The following is a 27,838-nucleotide window of genomic DNA, read 5'->3' on the forward strand; positions in this document are numbered from 1 at the left end:
TTTTTGGTTATAATGAACATCCTGCTACGAACATTTTTTTTTTTACAGGTATTTATGTGGACATGTGTCATTTCTCTTAGATATGTAGGCTAGTTCTCCTGGGTATGTATAACTTACTGGGTTATGTGATGACATTATATTTAACCTTTTGTGGAACTATGCTACTGTTTTCCACATATTACATTTATCATTTTACATTCTCACGAGGAACACCTGAGGATTTCAGTTTCTCTACATCCTTGTCAATACTTGTTATTATCAGTCTTTTTGTTATAGCTGTCCTAGCAGTATTTCATTGTGGTTTTGATTTGCATTTCTCTAGTGGCTAATGATGTTGACCATCTTAAATGTGCTTATTGGCCATTTGTTATCTTTGGAGAAATATCTGTTCAGATCCTTTGCCTATTTTTTAACTGGGTTGTCTTTTTATTATTGAGTTCAATAGTTCATCATGTATTCTAGATCCAACTTCCTTATATATGATTTGAAAATATTCTCTCCCAGTTGGTGTGTTATCTTTTTGCCCTGTTAATGGTATCTTTGACCAAAAAAGTATTTTAACAACAGAAAATGTAAGAACAATGGTGGAAAATCTTTCAGCCATTCTTATTGAGGGTTCAGTAATGATGTGTATAATAGCTGACATGTACTGAAATTTTTGGTTTTGTATTTTTTCCTCATTCGGTCTGCACCAACGTCAGGCTGGTTAAACTCTATGTTCTGCAGCTTTGAGAAGCAGGCTGTTCCCACTCAGAAGGGGTACTATTGTAGCCATATAGCCTAAAGAAGAATTTCCAAGGAAATGAGTTTCTCCATTGAGGAGTCCATCACCTCTGACTTAAAAGTCCTGTGTCAGGTGGATCACATTAAAGATTTGCTCCTTAGTCTCTGGACTTGGATGGAGTTTTAAAAAAACAGTCTCTGTTGTATTTCATTTCACATAATGAGTTCCTACTGGCTTTGATGATGGAAAAGGAAGTAGCTAGGAAAATGAACCTTTACCAAGTTAAAGTTTTTTCATATATGGTTATATAAAAACCCATACATACACATACATTTACAAGGAAATTTATTGAAAAAGAATGGAAAGTCCATTATTTGCCTGACCCATTTATAGCCATTGATTAACAGGTGCTTCTATTTAGCTATATTAGAGACAGTGTATTAGAGAAGGAATTTGGCCTTTTCGCTATTGTCATGTCTGAAACCTTTTAGGTATGCGGTGGTGAGTTTACACTACAAAAGAAAGAAGTTTGTATCAAGAAATGAGAGACAGAATAATTGGGAAGGAACTTGATTTGGTAATTATTTTGGGAGGACCTTATGGTGTATTGATTGAAATCAATACTTAGGTGTTGTCTACGTGTAAGGTGTAGTTTTATGGGGATGGAGGATGGAGGAAATTGTAATATGTCAGAAATGGGGAACGAAGCCCTGCTACGTGATGAACTGGTGTTCAGAGACTGGAGGAACCTAAATGTTAGAATACAGGCTAGTAGAGAAGGTACAGACATTCTTCAGAGATGTTATGGGTTCAGTTCCAGACTGCTACAATAAAGTGAATCACACGAATATTTTGGTTTCATTGTGCATATAAAAGTTATGTTTACACTGTATTATAGTCCATTAAGTGTGCAATAGCATATGTCAAAAAAAAAGTAACATCTTAATTAAGGAATACTTCATCCCTAAAAATGCTAACAGTCATCTGAGCCTTCACTGAGTTGTAACCTTTTGACTAGCAGAAGGTCTTGCCTCCGCGTTGATGGCTGCCAACTGATCTAGGTGGTGGCTGCTGGAGGTTGGGGTGGATGAAGCAATTTAAGTCTTAAAGGAAGACAGTAATGAAGTTTGCCACATTCATTGACTGTTCATTTTATGAAAGAATTCTATGTAGCTTGTGATGCTGTTTGGTAACAACAAAATTGGAGTCAGTCCTCTAAAACCCTGCTACTGTTTTATCAACGAAGTTTATGGAATATTCCAAATCCTTTGTTATCATTTCAACAGTGTTCACAGCGTCTTCACCAGGAGTAGATTCCATCTGAAGAAACCACTTTGTTTGCTCATTTATAAGAGGCAACTCTTCATGCTTAGTTTTACTGTGAAGTTGCAGCAATTCAGTCCCATCTTCAGGCTCCACTTCTAATTGTAGTTCTCTTGCTGTTTCCACATCTGTTGCTGTCTCCTCCACTGAAGTCTTGAATCTCTCAAACTCATCCACGAAGGTTGGAATCAACTTCTTATAAACTCCTATGGAAGTCAATATTTGACCCCCCGACACTTGAATCACAAGTGTTCTTAATGGCATCTAGAATGGTGAATCCTTTCCAGAAGCTTTTCAGTTTGCTGTGCCCAGATCCGTCAGAGGAATCACTGTCTACGGCAACTATGGTCTAATGAAATATATTTCTTAAATAATAATGTTTGCAAGTCAAAATGACTCCATCATGGGCTACACAATGGATGTTGTGTTAACAGGCATGAAAACAACATTAATCTCCTTGCATATCTCCATCAGATCTCTTAGGTGAATAGGTGCATTGTCAGTGAACAGTCATGTTTTGAAAGGTAGCTTTTTTTTTCTGAGCAGTAGATCTCAAGAGTGGGCTTAAAAATATTCTGTAAGCCGTGCTGTAAACAAATGTCCTGTCCTCCAGGCTTTGTTGTTTTATTTACAGAGAACAGACTGACTAGATTTAGCATAATTCTTAAAGCCGTAGGCTTTTCCATATGGTGAATTAGCGTTGGCTTTAGGTTAGTCATCAGTCACATCAGTCCCTAACAAGAGAGTCAGCCTGTCTTTTAAGGCCAGGCCTTGACTTCTCTTTTCTAGCTATGAAAATCCCGGATGGCATCTTCTTCCAACAGAAGGCTATTTTGTCTAACTTGAAAATCTGTTGTCCAGTGTAGTCACCTTCATCAATGATCCCAGCTAGATATTCTGGATCATTTGCGGCCGCTTCTACATCAGCATTGCTGCTTCACCTTGTACTTTCATGTTGTGACAATGGCTTCTTTCCTTAAACTTCACGTACTGGCTTCTGCTAGCTTCCAGCTTTTCTTCTACAGCTTCTTCTCTTCATTGAATTGAAGAGAGTTGAGGCCTTGCCCTGGATTAGGCTTTTGCCTAAAGGGCGTGTTGTGGCTGGTTTGATCTTCTATTCAGACTGCTGAAACTTGCTCCCTATCAGCAATAAAGTTGTTTTGCTTTCTTATCATTTGTGTGACTGCTGAAGTAGCATTTTTTTTTTTTTTTTTTGAGACGGAGTCTCACTGTGTTGCCTAGGCTGGAGTGCAGTGGTGCAATCTCGGCTCACTGCAAGCTCCACCTCCCAGGTTCATGCTATTCTCCTGCCTCAGCCTCCTGGGTAGCTGGGACTACAGGTGCCCACCACCACGCTGGCTAATTTTTTGTATTTTTAGTAGAGATGGTGTTTCACGGTGTTAGCCAGGATGGTCTCGATCTCCTGACCTTGTGATCCACCCGCCTTGGCCTCCCAAAGTGTTGGGATTACAGGCGTGAGCCACTGCACCCGGCATGAAGTAGCATTTTTAATTTCCTTTGAGATCCTTTCCTTTGCGTCCACAAGTTGGCTGACTGTTTGGCATAAGAGACCTTGCTTCTGGCCTGTCTTAGCTTTTAACATGCCTTCCTCACTGAGCTTAATAATTTCTACGTTTTGATTTACAGTGAGATGTGTGACTCTTACTTTCACTTGAACACTTAAAAGCCATTGTAGGTTCATTCATTGGCCTAATTTCAATATTGTATCTCAGGAAATAGGGAGGCCTGAAGTGGCGTGACGGGTGGGAAGAGAGATTCGGGACACAGACAGGTTGATGGAACAGCCAGAACACACACAACATTTATCCATTAAGTTGGCTGTCTTATATGGGAATGGCTTGTGGCACCTCAAGACGTTTACAATAGTCACTCGAAGATCACTGATTACATATCACCATAACAGACATAATAATAACTGAAAAGTTTTGAGACCTTGTCTCCAAAAAAAAAAAAAAGACCTTCAGTGGAGCCACAGTTCTTAATGAATGAAGGCCAAACTCCTTAGCTAGGAATTAAAATCGTTTCAAACACTATCTATCGTTTCTCACCATGCTAGCTCCAGTTGCTTTATCTCTCATGTTTACAGTGCTTTATCCATCTAAAATACAGGCATACTTCATTTTATTGCACTTTGCCTTACTGGGCTTTGTAAATACTGCATTTTTCAAGAAATTGAAGGCTTGTGGCATCATTTTCCCAACAACATATGTTCACATATGACTGTGTATTACATTTTGGTAATTCTCTCAGTGTTTCAGTATAATCTGTATCCATTTCTGTTTTCTTTCTTTTTTTTTGAGACGGAGTCTCGCTCTGTTGCCCAGGCTGGAGTGAAGTAGCGATCTTGGCTCACTGCAACCTCTGCCTCCCAGCTTCAAGTGATTCTCCTGCCTCAGCCTCCTGAGTAGCTGGGATTGCAGGCACCCACCACCACGTCTGACTAATTTTTGTATTTTTAGTAGAGATGGGGTTTCGCCATTTTGGCCAGGCTGGTCTTGAACTCCTGACCTCAGGTGATCAGCCTGCCTCCACCTCCAAAAGTGCTAGGATTACAGGCATGAGCTACCGTGCCTGGCCTTCTGTTTTCTTTTTATCACCTGAAACTGGGGCCTCACTCCAGACCAGTTAAGTTAGAAACTGATGGGGTGGGGCCTGAGGCACTGGTATTTGTTAAAAGTTCCCGTCACCATTCTGCTGTGCACTCAGGGCTGAGAGCTGAGTTGAAAGTAGGCCCATCTGGCCACTGTCTGCTCATTGGTCCCCTTTCATTACCACTCCCTAGTCATGAATAATTATAAACATTAATAATTATTGAGTACAGTACTAGTCACCGTGTGTTTTCTACTTTAAATTTCTAATTGCAGTTTTACTAATCCTTATCCACTTGACTATCTTATGTCCCAGAGCCCTATATTTATCTGATTGATATAACTTTAAGTCAGTTAAATACACTTAAAGCACAGGGTTAAGAGGGCTTTATTTATGGACTCCCAAAAGGAGTTCAGATTGTGGAATATATTCAGCAACATTTTTTAAAAAAGATATCATATGTTTATAAAAACATTCATGCATACTTAGAGTAAAAAAGACAAAATATATATGAAAATATTTCATGATTATAGGTGATGGCATTACAGATGGTTTTTCTTTTCATGTCTACAGTATAAATTTTCGATAATGAACATGTATTTCTCCTATATTTAAAAAAATCTTAAAAAGAAGATATACCCTAGACAAAATAGGGGAGTATGAATGTGTGTGTTATTAATATTTTTAGCTCCTGAGGCTGAAATATTCAGTGGGGCTATTGAGAATAGTACCATACTGAGAGTGAGTTAATAGCAAGGGTTGGCATACAAAAGCTAGGATTTGGATCCTTGTTATTTTTGTTTTTGCTTATTATAGCTAAGCTAAACTTGTCTCATCTGATGGTTGGTGTTTTGTTTTGTTGAACAAGTGAGTGTCATGAGACTGTTAGTCCGTAACAGGGCAGAAGAACATGATGACATAGATAGTTTACTGTTTTTAATGCCAATGGACTAACTTTAATATCTGTTATCGGTGCTTTCAGAACAACTATTAAACTAGGAACAGAATGTCGACCTAGTATCTGTTCATCTTTTCACATTGGCTTGTTACCGAAGTTTAACAACTCCAGTGTGCATTTGAATTTTAATTTTAAATAAGACACAATTAAAATAAGTGGTTTAGATGAAAACTTAACAGTAGTTATCTCTGGGTTCTGTTAAATAATTTTAAGGGTATTTAAAAAGTAAAAACAAAGCACTCAGTGACTAGCAGATGTTTAGTTTCTGCTCTTTCGAAATGTCAAAATAGGAGGTGGGAGAACCTATTGCCAAATAATGGGAAAACAGCATTGTGTGGTAATGTTTCAGTAGGGTGTTTTCTTCTGAAATGCTGTTTTGCTAATCCTTGGGGAAATTTGGCTGTGAGCATGCAATTATTACATTTTTATCCACAGAATGGGCTAAAGTTGGCATCACATCCCTCATGGTTGCCAGAGGCAACACACTGATTTAATTTGTGCCCCGGTGGCAGACATTTTTGAATAATTTCAGTGATTTTTTTCCTGATGCTACTTTGGTTGTTTCCTTTCCAGTATCCCACTGATTGCTGCTCCCCACCCTCTCTGATTTCACCCTCCCTGAGTTCTGAGGCACTTGGTGTTGGTTGAGGAGAGTAGAATAATTGAAGGTCCAGACGATTTTCCTGAGGGAAGCCATGCGGGTGTCCCTGACACATCCTGGGGCAATGCGGGTTGGAATGCTTTCATGGTCCAGCCGGCAGTGAATGAATGTCTGTCCTCTTAAAGACTGACAAAAACAAACACATCCTAATTAGACATATTTGAAATTCCATGTGGAGCCTGCAAAATGGATCTTAAGAGAGCTGCTTTTGTGGGATTTTGAATTCTTTTGCTGTAGAATTTGAGATTCCTTGAGATCTCCCCGTCATGATTCTGTCCTGTTTTGCCTTTTGTTTTTTTGGTGTACTAACTGATGTTTAACAGGAAGGATCACCAGATGGACCTAACTCCTATTCTCCTAGGTGAAGAGTCACAGAAGCACGAGGGTAGAGCTGCCTGTTTCTCCAAGAACTGGCTGCTGCCACAGGGCAGGCCACCTCACACTAGTATGTGTTCTCTAAGGGCTTTGGGTGGGTATCCTCTTTTGAGCACGGCTTGTACAGGCACAAATCATTTTTAGGGAGCAGATGTTTGTTTTATCAGTACACCCTCTAGATAATCAGAAAGGGGAAGAAAACATGTAATTCTTGTACCCATTGTGTCTAGAAACTCACATCTTTCTTTTTTTAAAATGCAGAGTGGACACAGATATCTACCAGATATCTTCGAGAGCAGTTGGCCAAGATTTCTGACTTTTACCACATGGCCTCCAGCACGGGCGATGGTCCTGTCCCTGTGCCACCAGAGGTGGAACAAGCCATGAAGCAATGGGAATACAATGAAAAGCTAGCATTTCACATGTTCCAGGTAACCTTTCGAAGACATGAAGAGTTGTGTGCCATGCTTTTAATAAGACAGCAGATTCCTTATAGTTTGGTGTTCTGGGGTTAAATCCTATTTTTATATGAACCAATACATTCAAAGAAAGCAGTCTGACATTTCTCATATTGAATTGTATTCAGGCTAACACATCTGCCCTGAGATGACAGCTTGTTATATATATTGATCTCCAGCTTTCAATCATGTTAGCTCTTTTAGTGCTATTAATTACTTCGTAATTGCACTATTAAATGTAATCCTTCTAAACCTTTTATTTTGCAAAATTTGATATATTTATTCAAAAAACCCTTTGTGCTGATGCCTTCTGTGGTAGCAGACCTCCTTTAGACCCAAGTTGTTCCAGAGAAAGGTCATCTTAATTCAGCTGCAGCTGAAAATACAAACAGAGCTGAGGGGAGGGGTAAGGGCGTTTAGGAATGACTGAACTCTCATCCAGACAAGCTGATGTAAATAATATTGACCAGAAGAGGGCGCTTGGGCTCATAATAAGGTAGGAGAGATGACTTAAGTTCAAGTCTTAGCAGAGACTTTAGTACCTGTTACCTTGATTAGAGCAAGGTTTCTAAATTTTCCCTTTAGAACCTTTATTATAAATTTCAGGCTCTTCTTCTAAGAGGTCAACAGAGGAAAAAGAAAAAATAAGGTCTTTTTGAGAAGTAATATTGTTTTTAAGTCAGTAAAAATAAATCCTAGTTCCATTTAGAGGAGGGACTACTTTAGTGCTGCGCTGAGCTTTTATGACTTTCACTGAGCTCAGAATTTAGTCTGCATGTTGGAAAAAGTATCTCTCAGCATGCTTAATAGTTTTGGAAGACTCATATATTAGGAGTATTTAAATTAGAATTTTTTTTTTTTTTAAGAAAGCAGTTAGGTCCTAAAGGAATGAATATAATTGAAATAGTAATGTTAAATTTTAAATGTTCATTATATTTTAATTTGCCATATTCTGAAATGTGAAACAGACCCTAATTCATACACATGAAGACATATATGCAGAATCAAGGGCATGGGTATATAAACAAAGCATCTAGAGGATGGACTGTTGTTTATGAAGATTCTCTTTCTTTTTGTTTTTTTGAATCTTGAATTTACCATCTCTTATACCTTAATGGAAAATTCCATTTTGTCTCTTTTTAAAAAACATTTTAATTAATTTTTAAATTGACAAATGAAAACTATATATATATATTTATTTAGAACTCACTTTATTGGTCTTAACATTTTAAATTGCACTTTTTATGTGACTTTTAAACTATTTTTGACTCTAAACATTTAAAAAATTAGAAATTAGAAAGATGTCATGTCAATGTGGCCTCACTGTAAACTTTGAAATACTACAACTGTAATTTATCAGTGTAATATTTTCACGTGAATCCTTGATAACCATTGCAGTGGAACACTGGTAATACGTAACAGTTGCTAGGAACAAAGTAAGATTTCGTGTGAACTACTAAGTTTGTTACCGGAATGGCCATAAAAGTATGTGTCTTTCCCAGAAAACAGTTTTTTATTTCTTTCTTTCATTCTGTGAATCGTAATACAAAACTATAATAGGATATTAAATCTATATATGCATAGAATGTCATAAAATAATGTGTGTATCTATGGATGTGTGTATGTATATGAGGGCAAGAGACGAAAGATGTTTGTAGTGCTTATATCAAGATTAGTGGTCTCAGTAGGGGCTGTCTCACCCCTGTGGGGCATTTTTGGAAATTGTAGGGGGTATTATTGTTTTTTATTGTAGTTGTGTTGAAATGTTTATACATTATTTTATCATAAGCTTTCATTTCTGTATATTAGGTCATTGATTTTTAAGGTTGTATTTCATAGATAGGTGATAGTATCTGAAACTAATTTTGGGATAGTGAAAGAAGCTATTAAGGGGACATTGGGTCTGATGGGATTTTTACACTTTTGTTAAGATGATGGCACGAGCAGTGCATATCTTCTTTATAATTATCACTATTATCCAAGTTTCCTTCTATGAACATGAGTTCATACTCCCCCAAAATCTAGCCAGGAGCTTGACACAACACACCCTGAGGGTGTGAAAGCTTCTGAATTTTCTTTTTTTCTTGTTGGAATTAATTTTTCTCAATTCGGAGCAGATTTCTAAAATACAACAAAAAACTATACAAAACAGATGAGTTATTTGTTTTGTTTAGAATCTGGACTGTGAGCAATGAGACTATGTTTAGTAACAACAAAAGCAGTAGTAAAATTAGACTTAAGAATAAGAATGACAGTGCTTTTTTTTTTCCTTTTACATTATTAATGTAATTTTTCTTTGTTCATTTAAGGAAGGAATGCTAGAAAAACACGAATATTTGACATGGATCCTGGATGTTTTAGAAAAGATCAGACCAATGGATGATGATCTTCTTAAACTCTTGCTACCACTAATGCTGCAGGTATAGTACATGTCCCCTTGAGGCACTTGGTTTTAAGGCAAGAAATGAGTCTGATAAGAATGATTAGGTAAGTGGGGGAGGAAAAGGAAAAAAATCCTGTTGAAATGGAAGGAAAAAATGTCTTTGATGCTGTAACACATAAGTGATAAAGGCTTCTAGTAAGTTTTAGCCATCATTTGTATTAACCATGTTCATAGTTTTTATCCATGTGTCCTAATTTTTAAGTAATTTTACCCACGTTGATTTCTCCCATCACTGAGCAAAGCAACCAACTTTTAAAATACTGTCTCCATATAATAACACAAATTTCTGTGAAAACAAAACAAATCATCCCTTTTGAAGATAGAGGATCTTCTACATTCTTTTGACAAGTCTCTGAGACTCTTGGGGTAGGAAACTTTTTATTTTGATGATTGGTCTAAGATGTGCTTAAATTTGACGTATCTAGATGAGATTTATTTAAAAATTCTTAGGTGATACATGTATTTGATAATTCAAGCAAGATGGAAGAATATCCAATGAACAGCAGTTCTCCCCTTTCACTCTCATACCCTCCCCACAGACTATACCATAGGTTCCTGTGTCTCTCCCCTGAGATAGTCTGCACTTGCACTGTCCATTACAATAGCCACTAGCCAGATGTGGCTACTGAGCTCTTGAAATGTGACCAGTCCAAATTGATGTGTGCTCTAAGTGTAAAATGCACACCAGATTTCAGACTTAGTATGGAAAAGTGTATAATAGTAGTACTTTTTATGTTGATTACCTGTTGAAATAACATTTGAATATATTGGGCTAAATAAAATACATGATTCTAATTTTTGCCTGTTTCTTATTTTTTTCATGGCTCCTAGAAACTTTAAAATTATACATGTGGCTCACATTCTATTTCTATTGGACAGCACTTGCTTTATACCTTTGAAGTTTTTTTTTTTCTTTTTTAAATGAAAAAAAGTCTGTGTTAAAATAGTTATTTAACCAAGACTCATAAGACATGACTGAAGTCTGGTGTCCTTCTACTTCTCAGTATTCAGATGAGTTTGTTCAGTCGGCCTACCTGTCTCGTCGTCTTGCCTACTTTTGTGCCCGGCGTCTTTCCTTGCTGCTGAGCGATAGCCCCAACCTCCTTGCTGCCCACTCACCCCACATGATGATAGGACCAAACAACTCGAGTATCGGGGCCCCCAGCCCTGGCCCCCCCGGCCCTGGCATGAGCCCCGTGCAGCTGGCCTTCTCAGATTTTCTTTCCTGTGCACAGCATGGTCCCCTGGTTTATGGACTTAGTTGTATGTTGCAGGTAAGTCCTTGGCCCTTGTTATTTTATGTTAAAATTCAGTGTGGGAAGTGATTGAGTTGGGAATGGCATTTTCAGTTCAGTTGATGTTTTACAACTCTAGTTTTTTCCTCACCCAAGTAATTTATTGATTGAAATTTTATGTTTTTATTTCCCTATTTTGGATCAAGCTGAGGGAAGATTTGTCGCATTTGTCTAGGAGAGTGTTATTGCAGTTGTCTTTTATTAGGGTCATTAAGCAGTTCAATTAAAAATCCTTCAGGGAACCCACAGAATAAGTCAGTTGTATTATTGTTCTTCTGGAAAGACAGCTTCTCCAGCTAGCATTTTTCATCTTTCTCAGTTCACATCTTGGGTTGGTTGCCTGTCAGTGTTTCTTTAAAGTCCAAATCATGTATCAGGCTCCGTTCATCTTCCAAGCATTGTTGCTTGTGTAGTCCTTGAACAACCGGTGACATGCTGATTGCTGGGCTGATCCTCCCAGGAATATCAGGAATGAGATACAGCCCTGCCCTAGAGGAGCTCACAGCTTAGTGTTCAGTTCATATTTCTTGAGCTCTTAATGTGTTCTGCTGTATAATAAGGAGTTTCGAAACAGAGTTGGCCCTCAAGACATCGTCTCCATTCTCAGAGTTTACTGTCTTTTCAGGAAAACTGGGTCATAAATGGACAGTTTCCAAATAATATGACAAGGGCTGATGGGGAGATACACAGGGTGCCAAAGCAGTTGAAAAGGGGAACCTCTAGCCCAGCCTAAAATTCACAGAGGCTTTGTGAAAGAAAGTTTTTAGTTGTTCTAATGAGTTGAGAAAGATCAAGTAAAAAGAAGTAGTAAAAGTTTCCTGGCAGAGGAAACAGTATGAGAAGAGGCCCAGAGGCTGGTCACTTATCTTTTGCATAGGTGGATATTAGTGGGACATACATTATAAACTCTGTTGGGGGTCAGGGCATAGAAGACGCCCTGTGGGCCTTATGATTGAGATGTCATCGGAAGGTTTTATGCAACAGAGTGACACAGGTAGTTGTGTAATGTCGTTAGATTGCATTGGCCACAGTAGAAGGAGGATTGGTAGGAGGGGAGAGGTAGGAAAGAAGGAGGCTTGCAAGGCAAAGAAATCAGTTTGGAAGCATTTCAGGGAGTTCAGCTTTGGACTATTTTGGACTGTTTTGTCCTTTATTTAGAACCTCCAAATGGATATGTTCAAGAGTTGTTACATGTCCAATTCTGCAGATTTGGGCAGACAGTTGGCCACTTGTGTGGATTCGAGTCCTTCAAGAACTTTGGCTGTTCAAAAACCCAAGAGGGAGTGAGGTTGCCTGAAGAGTTTTGTAGTGAGAGAGAGTTCGTGAATCTGAAGGACAGGAGTGCTTAAGAGTCAGGCAGAGGGGAAGTCCATGGAGGAGACTGGGAAGGTTGACCAGACTGGAGAGAGAACGGGGGAGAGTATTGTTGCCTAAAGATGATGAGAATAACCATAATGTTGTCATAATTATATTAGTGTATGGATAGCATTTATTATGGTCTAGGCATTGTTCTAAGTTGTAACGTATATTATTAAGTCATTTAGTTCTTGGAACTAGCCTGTGAGATGGGAACCATTATTATTCTTATAACGTTAATAACGCATAGATTACAGAGCAAGAAAGTGGCAAAGCTGGAATCCAAACCTAAGCAGTCAGGATCCAGAGTCCACACTCAACCACTATGCTAAGCTGGGGTCTGCAGAAAGTTTCAAAAAGGAATTAGTAGTGGGCAATGTCTAGAGTATTGGAGACATCTGGCAAGAAGATGGCTGAAGTTGTTTTTGACAATACAGTGTTCATTGGTGATCTTTTTAAGAGCTATTTAATTGAATGGTGGATAAGGAGCCAAATTAAGGAATATCGAGGAGTGATGGAGAATAAGGAGAAATAGTACTGTTCTTTTGCGAAACATGTTTATGAAGGGAAGAGAAGAGAATGGATAGTTGATAAAGATGGCTGCTGAATGGGGAGTTAAAAATATATATTTTTTTGATGATCGGATTTGAACTTATTTGTGGGCTAAGAGCAAATAGGAGAAGGAGGAGTGTTTGATAGATCAGTGCCCTGGGTGTTAGAGGGCTTTGGAATCAAGGACACAAGGAAGGGCTCTGTCAGGAGGAGTTGAGAACTCTACATTGTCACAGACAGGAGGAAGGCAGTAGGGATGTAGCCCAGTGGAAAGAGATGTATTGGTAGGTTTCAGGAACTTTACATTCTTTGTATCTGCTATCTGGTTTCCACAAAGATGTCTCCTAGACCTCAGAGTTTAGTTTTTTTTTTTTTTTTTTAATTGATTGATGAATTGGTTGAGATAGGGTCTTGCTCTGTTGCCTGTGCTGGAGGGCAGTGGCCTAATCTTCACTCACTGTGGCCTGGAGCTCCTGGGCTCAAGTGATCCTCCTGCCTCAGGTAAGCGATCCTCCCCCCTCAGCCCCCTGAGTAGCTGGGACTACAGATGTGCATCACCACACCCAGCTAATTTTTAATTTTTTTGTAGAGAGAGGGTTTCACTGCGTTGCCTAGGCTGGTTTCAAGCTCCTGGGCTCAAGCGATCCTTCTGCCTTGGTTTCCCAGAGTGCTGGGATTATATGTGCAAGCCACTGTACTTAATTTCACATTTTTGAAAAAAATATTGCTTTCTTTCTCTAAGCTCATGTTGTTTGCTGTTGAATGGCACAAGAGCATAATGGCTTAGATATACACTTTAAAACTATTACAGACCTGATTTTAAGCCTCACTCTGCCACTTGGTAACTGTGACCTTGAGCTTCTGTTTCCCCGTGTCTGATTGGGGAGTAATGATAGTTCTTCTTTCATTACCTCATAGGGTTAAGGTTATGATGACAGAAAGCTTCTTAGACAGTGTTCAGCATAGGGTAAGTGTAATTAGCTTAATTAAATGTGAGCTATAATGTTTAATCTGTGTTTAGGAGGCAGCAGGATAACAGTGGTTCTGAGCATGTGTGCTATTAATAAAATCAGACTTGGGTTGGTTACTAATCTGTGTGGCTCATAGTCCTCTTTGGTAAAGGTGGAGAATAATACTACCTAGATCATGGGGTTGTTGTGACATATAAGCAAGATGGTCATATAAAGTACTTCTGGGTGAGTGAAGAGTGTCTGCAAGTGTCTAGGGCAAGGGTAGGCAAACTACAGGCTGTGGATCAAATTCGGCCAACAAGATAAAAATAGGTTGTATGTTTTTAATGTGTTATTAAAACAAAATGGAAGAATATGTGACAAAAACTGTAGATAACCTGGAAAGCTTGAAATGTTTACTATCAGGCTTCTCATAGAAAAAGTTTGACAATCCCTTGTCCAGGGTCACTGCCTGCCCAGTATTTATGAAGGTACTATTACATGATTATTTGATTTTGTCTTTGTTTTTAAATAATTTTTTTTAGCTTTTACAACCTTAGAAATTACATATTCTAAGTTCATCTCATGTTTTTAATTGCATGAAAAATTGGTTTAAGTGATGCTTTTTAAATGATGATTACTGCATTTTTATTAAGTTCCTTCAGTTTCCTGTTGGAGTATTAGCTTATGAATTATAATATTCCTTAATTTCTCAACCGCTGTACTTCTACCCTTTCAACTTAATAATTTTTAGTTTTGTCTTCTCAATTGCAAAGTTGAGAATGGGGTAAGACACTCGTATTTTAAACTTACTAGTAGGAGACTATAATATAGTAATGACGGGGTGTCATTTTTACTGTTTAGCTATTGTTATGCTTTTCTCCTTCCTCTGAACATCCAACTTTATCTGTTTCATTTCCAGACTGTCACTCTCTGTTGCCCAAGTGCCTTGGTGTGGAATTATTCCACAAATGAAAATAAGAGCGCAAACCCAGGCTCACCCCTGGATCTGCTACAGGTGGCCCCTTCCAGCCTCCCCATGCCGGGTGGGAACACGGCTTTCAATCAGCAGGTAGACTTTATGTTTCAGTGATTTGATGGCTGTTTTCATTCTTGAGAGGCATCAGGGCACAGTGGGTCAAGCACAGGTTTTAGTATCTAGATGCTTGGGTGCTATTCCCAGTTTTGCCTGCTAACACCCTGGGTGACCTTAGAGAATTGTTTAGCCTCTTCAGAATCACTGAAGTTCTTGAAGTTTCTCCCTTTCTTTTCACCGTCTTGCTGAACAGTTCTTGCTGAGAGTTCTGCCACCCAAACTGTAATTATGGTGGTGGTTCTAATACATGACCATGACTCCTGTAGTAGTTTTGATATTTAGTAATTATTATATGCTCTTGCTAGTACTGGGTTATTTGTTTCAAAGCCTTATGTGACTTGAACAATAAGATTGTGATTAATATTTAGAATAAGATCCCTGTCTTTTACCAAGCAGTTTTCTTAATAAAACATTGCAAGTTGTTTTCACACATGAAAGAATGCCTCAAAGAGATTATTTTAGAACATTCACCTTTCCATGTGGTGTCCTCAAAAAGAAATTTCACTTGTAAAACAAATTCTGCAAGCGTTTATTTTTGTGAACATTTGTTATTGAAAACTGACATTGAATTGCCATTTGTAAATTTTAAAAATTCACTTATTGGGCCACAGGCTGCATTTCCTAAAATGCAGTCAAGATTGTAGTTCACCATAGGATACTTTACTCATGCGGGGGAAAACCTGACATGATTTAGAAAGGCGCTGTGGCATTCCAAGCACAAGTTAATTAGAAGCGATTATCTTTCAGGTTCGGGCAAGGATTTATGAAGTAGAACAACAGATAAAACAAAGAGGCCGTGCAGTGGAAGTTCGGTGGTCATTTGACAAGTGCCAAGAATCCACAGCAGGTACAGAACGCCACAGAGGAATGAGTGCTTTTGAATGTTGGACTTTATGCCGTGTTTTTGCTTCTTACAAACAATTCCACATGAATAAGGCAGCTTTTTGACAGAGCCACTTGGTGAATTTTGAGGACAATCTTCAGTTTATGCCTTTTAGATCCTGGCTGTCTAGAATGTCAAGTTTGCTTTTGTTGATGATTGTTTGATAGCATATGCCAAGAATGGTAATTTAAAAAAATTTCTTTTGCCTCACATAGAATGGTGATTTTGTACTGTTCTGTTTTTGGCCTCATTAACCACTTGTTTAATTTCTGCTCGTAGGGGTGACTATTAGTCGGGTTTTGCACACGTTGGAAGTTTTGGATCGTCACTGTTTTGACCGAACTGATTCCAGCAATTCAATGGAGACACTGTATCATAAGATTTTCTGGGCAAACCAAAACAAAGATAACCAAGAGGTAGTTAATTTTTTAAAATTATTTTTGCCTTTTGTTTTCGTAGTGCATTTTCTTCTTTCTCATTCAGGAAACTCTGGTGAAACCTTTTCTATGAAGTGTAGTATCTTATGAAGACATACACACTTTGAAATCATTCTATTGTTGTACTAAGATTACCCACGATTATTAAAATGAAATGTCGGGCTTGTCTACCTAGGAATATTGATATATTGACTGGCAAGATTTTTCTTGGCCCTTTTATCATCACTCTCCAATTTTAGTTTTAGAAGAATATCCTTCGTTTAGTGATGAGACTTAATATGGTGGGTTGGCTTTAAGTTGGGGGAATGTATGTTAACGTTTAGCACAGCAGAGGACAGTGCATGAATACTTTTGGTCATGATCTTTCAAAAATCCTTAGACAATGTGTTAGGGTTCTATAGAGAAATAGAACCAATAGAAAAAAGTGTGTGTTATGTGTATATATATGTTTGTATACATACATGTTTATATCTACCTAGAGAGAGAAAGGGGGAGAAAAGAGAGGGATATTTATTTTAAGGAATTGGCTCACATGATTATGGGGCTGGGAAATTTGAGATATTCAGGGCAGGCTGGAGACTCAAGGAAGAACTGATGTGGCAGTCTTGAGTCTGAAGGCAGTCTGGAGGCAGAATTCTTTCTTCCTCTGGGGACCTCAGCAATTACATATTTCTCAGAGCTCCTCTATTTTTTTCATTTGTATTACTTAAATGTTGACTGAGGATTAGAAGATTCATTTTTTGTTAAAGTGCAAATAAATGACAAACCTAAATTAAAAATTAGTTGATTTAAATACTCAGAGGATTGTCTTATCTGTCTTGTTTCTTCCCAGAATTAGATCTCATCTTCTTCTTTTTTTTGAGCCGGAGTCTCTCTCTGTCACCCAGGCTGGAGTGCAGTGGCGCAATCTCAGCTCACTATGCCCAGCTAATTTTTTGTGTTTTTACTAGAGATGGGGTTTCACCATGTTGGCCAGGCCGATCTTGAACTCCTGACCTCCTGATTCTCCCACCTCAGCCTCCCAAAGTGCTGGGATTACAGACCCGAGCCACCGCGCCCGTCCGGGACCTCAGTCTTTTAAGGCTCTCTATGGATTAGATTAGGCTCACACACATTATTGAACATAATCTGCTTTACTCAAAGTCTACTGATTTAAATCTTAATCACATCTTTAAAAAATCTTTTTAGCAACAACTAGACTGGTGTTTGACCAAACAACTGGATACAATAGCCTAGCCAAGTTAATATCTAAAATTAATAATCACAGACAATTTTTATCTTATACGTTTCTAGCAATAGATTGTTTCATGAATGAATTGCCCCAAAACTAGGATATTCAGTTGTTTTTTTCCTCAACCTTGTTTGGGGAGAAATAAAAAGTTTGTCTTCTTTTCACAATGAAAACTGCCAATGATACTCTCCAGCTTGTGCTAGGCACCAGGACTGCAGAGGTAAGTTTCAAGACACCTTCAATATCTTAGTTAACTGATGGCAAGCATCTTTGATATTTCAGCTAGCTTTTGGGAATGCATATGTGGAAAGAAAAGATGTTTCCTTCTCTTACCTTTATGTGAGCCTGATACATATTCCAGATTATTATTCTTTTTGGAATAATTTTTGGTTGATCACCCTGCTTCTCAAAGATATGGTTCAAGACTAATGGTGCTAGCTGGGATCATTCAGAACATTGAGAGCAAGGGACTGATTGAGTGTGCTTTTTAAATTCATTGTGAGTCTCAGTAGCAATGCCTCCATACTTCAGTGGAGCATGCTGATATAATCCTCTGCTTACTGGGGCAAGTTAGCCTGCTACGTGCTCTTTTTGGGTGGAAACCTCAGTATTTTTAGTAAAGACTTTCTTAGATAAAAGGCTTCGTGAATACCAATATTTTTAATATATATAAGTGAGTTATCTGGAAGGAAAGTAGGGATACCCAAAATTCAGGGGGATCTTGGATTGTTTAGCTTCTTGCACCAAGTGTTGAGTAAAAGCTACATTGTTTCCTGGTGAGGGTTTTACCAAGATTATCAAAACCACCTTACTTTTGTGGTTAGCCTGACTATATAGCTTCAGAGTGTATACACCGGCTAACTTCAGGATTCTTGCCTCATTCGCCTGCAGACACTTAAGTTACTCACGGCACTTTCAAGAAAAAAATAAGGGTTTTTTGTTTGTTTCTTTTTTTCAAAAAAATTCAAGGGCAGAAATTATGTTGCAGTCTTTCTGAATGAAATCACACTGTGAGGTTCTCTGTAAATCACAGGCATCTACAGAGTGGGTGCTTGCGGTGAGCCATTAGGGTGCAAGAAGATTATTAGAATTTATGTTCAGATTATAATTTTCAAAAGCCTCTTTTGTCTCGGGAAATGAATGTAATTATTATGATAGTATAGGTATAGAAGTTATAAATAAGTGTGTGTTGAAAGTTTTTACTAAAAAAAGCTCTTTGAGCTGAGAGGGTATGTGGGAAATATTTGGAGATCACTGCCAGAAGCTTCCCCTACCTGAGTGACTTCTCCCAGGATGCAGGGAGGTGCATGCCACTAGAGGGCGACATGTGTTCAGGGCTGAGAGTCCTGGAGGCTCTAGGCAGGGCCATCAGTGTTGCCCCATTTGGCAGTAATTATTTTGAATGTTGACTCAACTTCAGAAAGACTTGATGTGAGCAAGTGGTTCCTTTGTGGTTACAATACTGTTTTATGAGTAAGACACAAACTACATTTTAAACCTATAATTCAGATTGGTCACCTTGTCTTAATAGTCTGGCAAAAAGGATAACAAAATAGATAGTTCCTTCTGTAATACTTAACATTAAATTATTATTACTATTTTTCCAAGACAGTCTCAGTCTGTTGCCCAGGCTAGAGTGCAGTGGTACTATCTTGGCTCACTGCAACCTCTGCCTCTAAGGTTCAAACAACTTTTATGCCTCAGCCTCCCCAGCCTCCCCAGTAGCTGGGATTATAGGTACATACTACTGTGCCCAGATAATTTTTGTATTTGTAGCCAGGCTGGTCTCAGACTCCTAGCCTCAAGTGATCCATCTGCCTCAGGCTCTCAAAGTGCTGGGATTGCAGGTATGAGCCAGCGTGCCTGGACTAAATTAATTTTTAAAGTATGTCTTTGGTATCTGTATTGTGGTATATGCATCAAGGTATATATGTATATGTAATCAAGTTTTATCTCTCTATTTACTCTTTAACAGGAGTTACTGTTTTCTTTTTCTTTTTTTTTTTTTTGAGACGGAGTCTCTCTGTCTCCCAGGCTGGAGTGCAGTGGTGTGATCTTGGTTTACTGCAACCTCCACCTCCCAGGTTCAAGCAATTGTCCTGCCTCAGCCTTCCGAGTAGCTGGAATTACAGGTGCCTGCCATCATGCCCGGTTAATATTTTTATATTTTTAGTAGAGATGGGGTTTCACCATGTTGGCCAGGCTGGTCTCTAACTCTTGGCCTCAAGTGATCCACCCACCTTGGCCTCCCAAAGTGCTGGGATTATAGGCGTGAGCCACGGTGCCCAGCCCTGTTTTTTTGACTGCACAGTCACTTTGTGTATTTCTGGAATTCATGCATGTGCTGCAGCACTATGTTAACTGATCAGCTGGTGATCTTGAGTAAGTTACTCAAGGCTTTGTGCAATAGTGCCCTCCCTGGTTAAGTAGGCATAGAGTACTTGCCTTTTTTTTCTCTAAGGAAACATGAACACTTTGAGAATTATAAGATACTACACAAATATGTTTCAAAAATTGTTAACAATAATATAGCAATTATTAGTATTATACTGGAAGAACTAATATGATGATGCTGTTCTCTGATAAGGAGTTGCGTGTGATTAGGATTCAGAAATTGGTCTTACTTCTATAAAATATACTTCCCCTTTTTTGTTTTCATAATTCATTCAGGATTTACTTAACATGATAGATAAAACATGATCAACCTCCGTAGTTGCAATAGGTTGGAGGTTTGCTGTTACTAGAAGTCACAGCCTAGGCCCCGGGTTGCATAGCCTGCTTCCTCACGTCTGTTTGGAAAACCTGAATTTCATGCTCCTCCATTCCTTAATTCCCTTTTCTCTGGAACTGCGACAGGGAAATGCAGTCCCCTCTACTTCCTTGTGGGAGGGGAGAACTTCTGTCCAAATGGGAGAAGTTTGTGTGTGTAATCAGTTTCAGTATTGGTGAAAGCCTGTTGAAAACTGCAATGCATGGGATGAAGGCATTGGAGGCCTGGGCAGAAGGCATTTGAGTCCTGGGCCCTGCCTTGTGGTTGTACTGTGGTCATGATAATGGGAGTAGGAGCTGATGCTGTGTGCTGTTGGGGTATGCCAGGCTCTGTGGTGTCCTTCACTGATTCCGCATGGAATGCACTGTTTCTTTTTTTCATTTTCTTTTTCTTTCTTTTTTTTTTTTGAGATGGAGTCTTGCTCTGTCACCCAGGCTGAAGTTCAGTGGCGTGATCTCGGCTCAGTGCATCCTCTGCCTCCTGAGTTCAAGCCGTTCTCTGCCTCAGCCTCCCGAGTAGCTGGGATTAACAGGCGTCCACCACCACGCCCGGCTAATTTTTGTATTTTTAGTAGAGATGGGGTTTCACCATGTTGGCCAGGCTGGTCTTGAACTCCTGATCTTGTGATCCACCTGCCTCAGCCTCCCAAAGTGTTGGGATTACAGGCATGAGCCACTGCACCCGGCCTGGAATGCGCTGTTTCTTTACTCTCCCTCCCTGTTGCCCTTTGCCCCCCATTTCCTTGGCCACTGTTTCTGTGTCTGGGCTTTTGTGTACAGTGGCAAGGGAGGTGAAAATAAAAATCTCAAAAACCTGAGTGTTTCCTTATTCTAGATCTGTGCTGCTTGGTTTTTCATTCAGAGTAGTGCGAGATACAAAGATGGTAATACTGAGGGCAGGGCTTATGTCCCACAGTGGCCAGGCAGGTAGTGGGAATGAATCAGGGGACGCCATGTATAGGGCAGCCTCGAGGTGGTGGGAGTTGAGGTGTCTGGGAAGTGAGCAGAGCCTGTCTGAAGAGGGAAGCCTCTCAAATTCTTAGATTCTACTTGGGATCCACTGTTGCCTGATCATCTGACATTTCAAGAGAAGCTGGATGTCAAGATCTGCATGTAAACTTTCCTGATCTTAAAATACTGTGCAGCAAGGCATTGTGTCTGTTGGCCATGTTCACTCAGATGCTTGTCACTTTCCAGTTCCTGGTACGTGTCCTCTACAGCATGTACTCACTTATTTGCTTGTTTAGTGTTTCATAGCCATTTCTAGTCTGGGTAATGGAGGTGGCAAATCCTGACATCTACACTAAGGAGTCGTTATGTGGATGGTGGGACCCCTGGTTTCCACATGCTCACTGAGCCTGTCACTTGTGACCTCACCTCTGAGCAGCTGGAGGAGGAGTTGCCTTCTTTGCTTTTTAGAGGCCTCAGACCACTTCCTTCCTCTTGGCGTCTCTCTGTTTAGGATGAGTATGAGGACGGAGGCAGCTGCATCTTCGGGGTGCCTCGAGGACATGGATAGAAGGGAAGGTCTAAAGGTGGCAGAAAGTGCTCGCTGCCTTTTCACTTCTGTCTTTGGGGGCCCCAGGAAGCCGACTTTCTCCTGAGTAATGAAAAGATGGAACCAGCTGCACTGGACAGAACGCTGCTGCGGCAATATGTGTGTTTCCTCCTTCCCTGCTGCTAAAACCATGCACCCCAGACTGGGAAACTTACATATTTATTGTTTGGATTTGTTTTATGCTTAGACTATTCATGCAGAATTCTTTGAAAGGTTGTGATGAGTTCATAGTGATGTTTTGAATGGCAAAGGCCCTAAGTTTAGAAAATGTACTTTCCTCACGTGTGGCACAGAGTGTCCCAGGCCCAGCCAGGTTTGTATCAGTGCAGCTGGTGAACTCTGCCTCACCACCACGATCCAGAGGACAAAAGCTCACTTTCTGTCAGTGCTGTGCTTGTTCCACATTTGGCTTCCTGCAAGCCTTTCCCTGGGGTCTATGTTTCTTCTTCTCCTCACCTTATGCACATTATCAGCCCCAGGTACCTTGCATGGGGCCCAGGAGATGCTCAGTAGCATTTATTGAATTTAGTTTTTAGACCTCATTAAAAAGCTACTCGGGCAGTGAACTGGAAGAGGAAGCACCTCTGTAAGATTTGACTTGGAAAGGTAGGGATAAATACAGTCATGGAATCTGTATATGTCAGTCTTACGAATGCTTAGATTCAGATGTAAGAGAGTACGTGCAGGTAGAGGTAGGGGTGTGGCTGACAGGGGAGCTCTCTGCTGTGAAATCAGCAGGCTAGTGTATTTCTTTAGGGACACTCTGGACAATTCACTTATTTTTGATGAGTCTCAGTTTCCTCATTTTGTAAAATGGGCATGCTATTTCCTGATGATGTGAAAATGACATGAAATAATGTTTGAGTGATAAAGCATTCAAATATTTATAGTCCCCAGCATGTAAATGGGTACTTAATAAACACTAGCTGCTGTTATTACCAACTGATGTTTATAGAGTTAGTTAAAAACTCTGCAGAATTGGAAGGAATATGATCAGAGACTCATGGTGGACCCCTTGGGGCTACTGTGGGCACACACAGATACCCATCACGCAGTCTACTAATCATAAGGCATAGCCAGGATCTGTCAGGCTTTTTACATTTGCTGGGTTTCATAAAGTCTTTACTCTCTGTAGGATGGCAGTTGGATGGCATTGACCCACCCAGGATGGGGTAGCTGTAGGACCATGTTGTAAAGGAAATCATGTTCATTTAAATGCTTAGGTTTTGTTGTTGTTGAAGGAAAAAAGTCACTTTCTAAAACCAAGACTGCAGAAAGTCAAACAAGGCAAAAGTCAAGCAAGCAAGGAAAACATGCATGAATGGCTTTCTGTTGAGATCCAAGTGTACTGAATTTATGTTGTTGATGCTGATCACAGTCCAGCCGGAAGCGTATTGTGCTTCAGAAGCTAACACATTTCCTACTGGACACCCAAAGGAAGCGTTGCTAGTCTTTTACAACTAGTATTTTCTTTTTTTTGAAATAATGTGTTGGTAAAAGTTTGGTTTCTAGTAACATAGTTGGGAAAACAAAATTGTGCCTCCAGATATTTAGATTTGCTGTCACTGAGAAGGGCCAGTCACACATTGTTTAGATCGGAGTGGGCCTCTTGATTTGTTTTTGAGTATTATGCGACTTTTTTTTTTTTTTTTAAACTTTTTTGTGTGTGTTCTTTTTAAACAACGGGCCCGGTTTTAGTGTTATGTCATCTTATTTAGTTTTTCCCTGGCCTGTGAAATGCATGTTTTTCTTTTTCTTTCTTTCTCTATCTCTCTTTTTTTTTTTTTTTTTTAACATCTTTTACTTTTTAGACAAGGTAACCAATGTTAGAGAGGATGAGAAATTGTTGAGGTTGATACTCAACTCACTGATGGAAGAAAGGAATTGGAATCCTAAATAGTTCCAATTAACTAGTACAATCCAAATGGTACTCTTAACTAGTACATCCTATTTCTTGTACTGTTTATTTAAAAAATGATTTTATTTCAGGGAACAGTATAGCTGAAGTAACAAGTTTCAGATGTAATGAACAATTTTCACGAACCATTTCCAAATATGAATATTGGTACATTTTTGTGGTGGAATAATCTATTAATTTTTAAAAACTTGCTTGACAATTTTAACATAGTAAACAATATTTTAATTAGAAAATTCAAATCCTCAAGTTGAGCACCCTGGCGTTGGTAGGATACCACAGACTTTAGACCAGTTCAGACCTGGTTTTCAATCTTGATTTTGCTGCCAAGTATTTGAGTGGCTTCAGATCTCCCTTATAATCTCCCTTAGTGTCAGTCTCTTTGTCTGTAAAATGGCCTCACTAATAGAATCCACTTCATGTAGTAGTACATGATAAGCACTTAGTAAATGCCAGTTGTTAATGTTCTTGCCTGGACAACTTCTGGTTTTCAAGTGAGTAGAACAAAGCACCATCTTCTAGAAATTTGTAATTCCTTCTTATCTGTATGTTACTTTGATCTTCATAAAAGGCAAGCAGTAAAGTTTATTGTTCATTGAATTTTGGAAATTAAGCATAATATTTTAATTATAGCTTGAATATCCCTTATCTGAAATATATGAGAGCAGAAGTGTTTAGGAGTTTAGACTGTTTTCAGGTTTTGGAATATTTGCATTATATACTTACCAGTGGAGCACCCCAATCTGAAAATCTGAAATGTGAAATACTCCAGTGAGCATTTCCTTTGTGCATCATGTTGGTCTTCAAAACATTTCAGATTTTGGAGCATTTCAGATTTTGGATTTTCAGATTAGGGATGCTCAGTCTGTATTTTAAATATGAGAGACACGTACTTGTTAAGGACTTTTGGAGAGATTTTACTTTGAAATTATGGATCAGCCCTTGTATGACTTTCTGTTATGCAGTTACGTATTTCTCAGAACTCCTCTATTTTTTTCATTTGTATTACTTAAATGTTGACTAAGGATTAGAAGATTCATTTTTTGTTAAAGTGCAAATAAATGACAAACCTAAATTAAAATTAGTTGATTTAAATACTCAGAGAGGATTGTCTTATCTGCCTTGTTTCTTCCCAGAATTAGATCTCATCTTCTTTTCCTTTTTTTTTTTTTTGAGACGGAGTCTCGCTCTGTTGCCCAGGCTGGAGTGTAGTGGCACAATCTCAGCTCACTGCAAGCTCCACCTCCTGGGTTCATGCCAGTTAATTTTTTGTATGTTTAGTAGAGACGGGGTTTCACCATGTTAGCCAGGATGGTCTCGATCTTCTAACCTCGTGATCCACCCGCCTCGGCCTCCCAAAGTGCTGAGATTATAGGCGTGAGCCCCAGCTCCTGGCCGATCTCTTCTATTTTTAACTGCCGCTTTACAAAAAGGAAGTTGCTTTTGCTTCCGTGGTATATGTTTGGTTTATCTGATGTCACAAGACCTAAAGACTATCAACATTGATTGTAAGGTTGTGAAGTTAGGAAAACTTGCCCCTTTCTCAGTCAGAAATCAGCCATCTCAAATATCTTTTGGAAATGTATATATGCAAAATATTTTTAAAACTTTTTTTTATTTTAATTTTTCTTGTAAGAGACAGGGTCTTGCTCTGTTGCCCAGGCTGGAGTGCAGTGGTGCAATCACAGCTCATTGCAGCCTTGAACTTTTGAGCTCATGTGATTCCCTGCCGAATAACTGGGACTATAGGCACACGCCACACACCTGGCTAATTAAAGATAAGGTCTCACTGTATTGCTCAGGCTGGTCTTGAACTCCTGGGCTCAAGTGATCCTCCTGAGTTGCTGGGATTACAGGTGACCATGTCTGGGCCAGCATGCCAGGCTTGGAAATGTTCATATGTATAAAGATTATAAAAAATGAATACCATTGATGCTTTTGTCATAAATCTTGTGAATTTATGGTTAACAGTGTTAGGCCTATTACCTTATATTGGTGATTGTGACCAGGTACAGCAAGGTTATGTTCTATTAGCAGTTAAGATCAACTTTTTTACTTCTGTGGCTTGCAATTCATCCAGCTCCTCACAGTATGCCTCAGCTCGCAAACTATGTGACTTGTTATTATAACTACACTACATATTATTCCATATTATTTATTGGTGCTGTAATATGAATAATATCTTTCTCCAAATGTGACCATTTTGTTTGACCTTAACTAAGAGTGATTGGTTTCAGTTATAAATATGTCCTTTTAGTTTAAGATTAAAGAGCTATTAAGAGCTTTATTCAGTATCTTAAGTCCTTTTATTTTTAATTTTAAAAAAACATTTCAACTCTTTTTACTTAGCTGTTGCTGATAGTAATAAGTCATTGATTTTCTCCCCCACTCCTTTTTATGGTATTTTATAACCTAAGTAATGTATTAGGAAATTTCTTATTTTAAACTGGTGAAAGATCTCACCAAGTACCTCTTAATTTCTAAAGGAAGCCTGCCTCTCAGATGTAGTTGTCAGTTATTTTACCTTCTTTATTTGTTGAAGGATAGAAGACCTGTGGTTAGCTTCTACAAGTATTAGGTTATTGAATTACTGAATACATTGAATTACAGAATTAGGCCTAATCTATCAGATCTGTGCCTGTTCTTCCCCGAGAAAGAAGAATGTGGCAAATCCCCCGATGTTGAAAACTTTTCTTCACATATGAGATGGCTGTAGTATAGATGAAGATAATGTCATTAATTATGATTATTTGCTACAGAATTAATACTTTTACTATTTTGCCACTGTAGATATGCCCCAAGTTCATGAGACCAGATAAACAATGCTGTTATTTGAAGGACCTTATTGATTTTTGAATTTTGTGTCCATTCATCTTCTCTTGTTTGTTGTCACTGTAGAAGTTTCTTCTTGTGATTGTTATATATATAATACAGGAATACATTCTTGATATTAAATTTCGTTCAGCCCACAACTTGGACCCCTGTCCCACTCCCCTGCCCAGACGGGAGGTATTTTGGCATAAGAGCCCTCTCTGGAGGCTGATAGCTTGAGTTGGACTCAGATTTGACCTAGTAGCTTTGAGACATTTGACAGTTATTTAACCTTTAGACTCTAGTTTGCTCAACTGTAAAATGATAGGATTATCATTAAAGCATTAGAACAGGGCATGCTATAAAACAAACATATGCCAGCAGTAACCACTGTTAATTTTGGTCCATATTTGGTTCACTTTCAAGAGTTATGTTGTGGCAAGAGGTCCATTACTTGCCTAGGGAAAAAATATGTTTCAAATATCTTTTGGAAATGTAAATGTGGAAACTTTCATATACATATATGAACACTTAACTATAATGGTTGGAGGACATAAATGAAATTGCTTTCTGCATAATATTCTACAGAATTTTCTTTCCTTTACTGCTTAATATTGTTCATCAGTTTTTCCTTGTTTATTTTTATCTGGTCATGGTGCTCAACTCTTGTATTACTTCTAATAAAGTTTTCTAGTTAATTATCTTGGTTGGTGGGGGGTGGGGGTGGGGCATAATCCTTTTATGCAGACTGTAGTGACACATTGCCATATCCTTTCAGATATTTATTCCTGTCTCTTCTCATTGGTTAACGCTTTCAAAATGATGCTAAGTGATAGTGTTGAGGCCAGCACCCTGGACTCATTAAATGAGCAATGGGAATGCTTCTAGCGTGTCACACTTAGTCAACTGCGGAATTAAGTCAGATACTTTTCATATTAATTAAGTGCATCGCTAAACTTTATCCCTATCTACCTTGTTTGTTCCTTTGGTTTAATGTAACGGTGTATTGCTTTTACTCTTTGATTTAAAACCATCAGTTGAACCTGCTCTGCACCAGGCACTGTGGAAGGTGCTGAAAATAAAACCACGAAAACGACATTAAGTCTAGCATGTGTTAGAGGCAGAATAAATGGGATTGTGCTCTAGGTAATATTATATGAGCATCTGGAGGCAGAATAAGGTCTCTGGTAATTCACTCCTGTGCTTTTATTTTCTGTGTATCAGTTAGATTAGAAGTCTAGTTTGTCCCTAGAGAGGGACAGAGGGTGGCAATGGCTGGCTGGAGCAGTGCTGGGCAGCAGGGATCCTGGGCCTTGTGAGCCACTCATGTAATGGTGATCCTCCTTTTATAAGTAATCTTGATTTACCTGTGATGTGAGCAGCAACATGGTGTAGCAGAATGTGTGGGGGCTTTGGAATTAGCACAGCCTAGT

General features: G+C 38.9%; 1 protein-coding gene across 12 annotated transcripts in view; it reads left to right on the forward strand.

Annotated features, from left to right (window-relative positions):
* LOC105463701 (mediator complex subunit 12L) overlaps window positions 1-27,838 on the forward strand; it is a 338,063-nt gene that overhangs the window by 61,204 nt on the left and 249,021 nt on the right. For 9 of the 12 annotated variants that reach the window (XM_071091103.1, XM_024787306.2, XM_071091105.1 and 6 more), the window contains 6 exons: window positions 6,913-7,082; window positions 9,419-9,529; window positions 10,557-10,826; window positions 14,628-14,777; window positions 15,549-15,648; window positions 15,964-16,100. In XM_071091103.1, coding sequence (XP_070947204.1) covers window positions 6,913-7,082; window positions 9,419-9,529; window positions 10,557-10,826; window positions 14,628-14,777; window positions 15,549-15,648; window positions 15,964-16,100 — 938 coding nt within the window. Of the gene's footprint in view, window positions 1-5,122; window positions 6,722-6,912; window positions 7,083-9,418; window positions 9,530-10,556; window positions 10,827-13,673; window positions 13,723-14,627; window positions 14,778-15,548; window positions 15,649-15,963; window positions 16,101-27,838 lie in introns of those variants that run through there. The other 3 variants (XM_024787304.2, XM_071091106.1, XM_071091107.1) reach the window with 3 other exon arrangements.

This window comes from Macaca nemestrina, chromosome 2, assembly GCF_043159975.1.
Source record: "Macaca nemestrina isolate mMacNem1 chromosome 2, mMacNem.hap1, whole genome shotgun sequence".
In the NCBI taxonomy this organism is placed as follows: domain Eukaryota; kingdom Metazoa; phylum Chordata; class Mammalia; order Primates; family Cercopithecidae; genus Macaca; species Macaca nemestrina.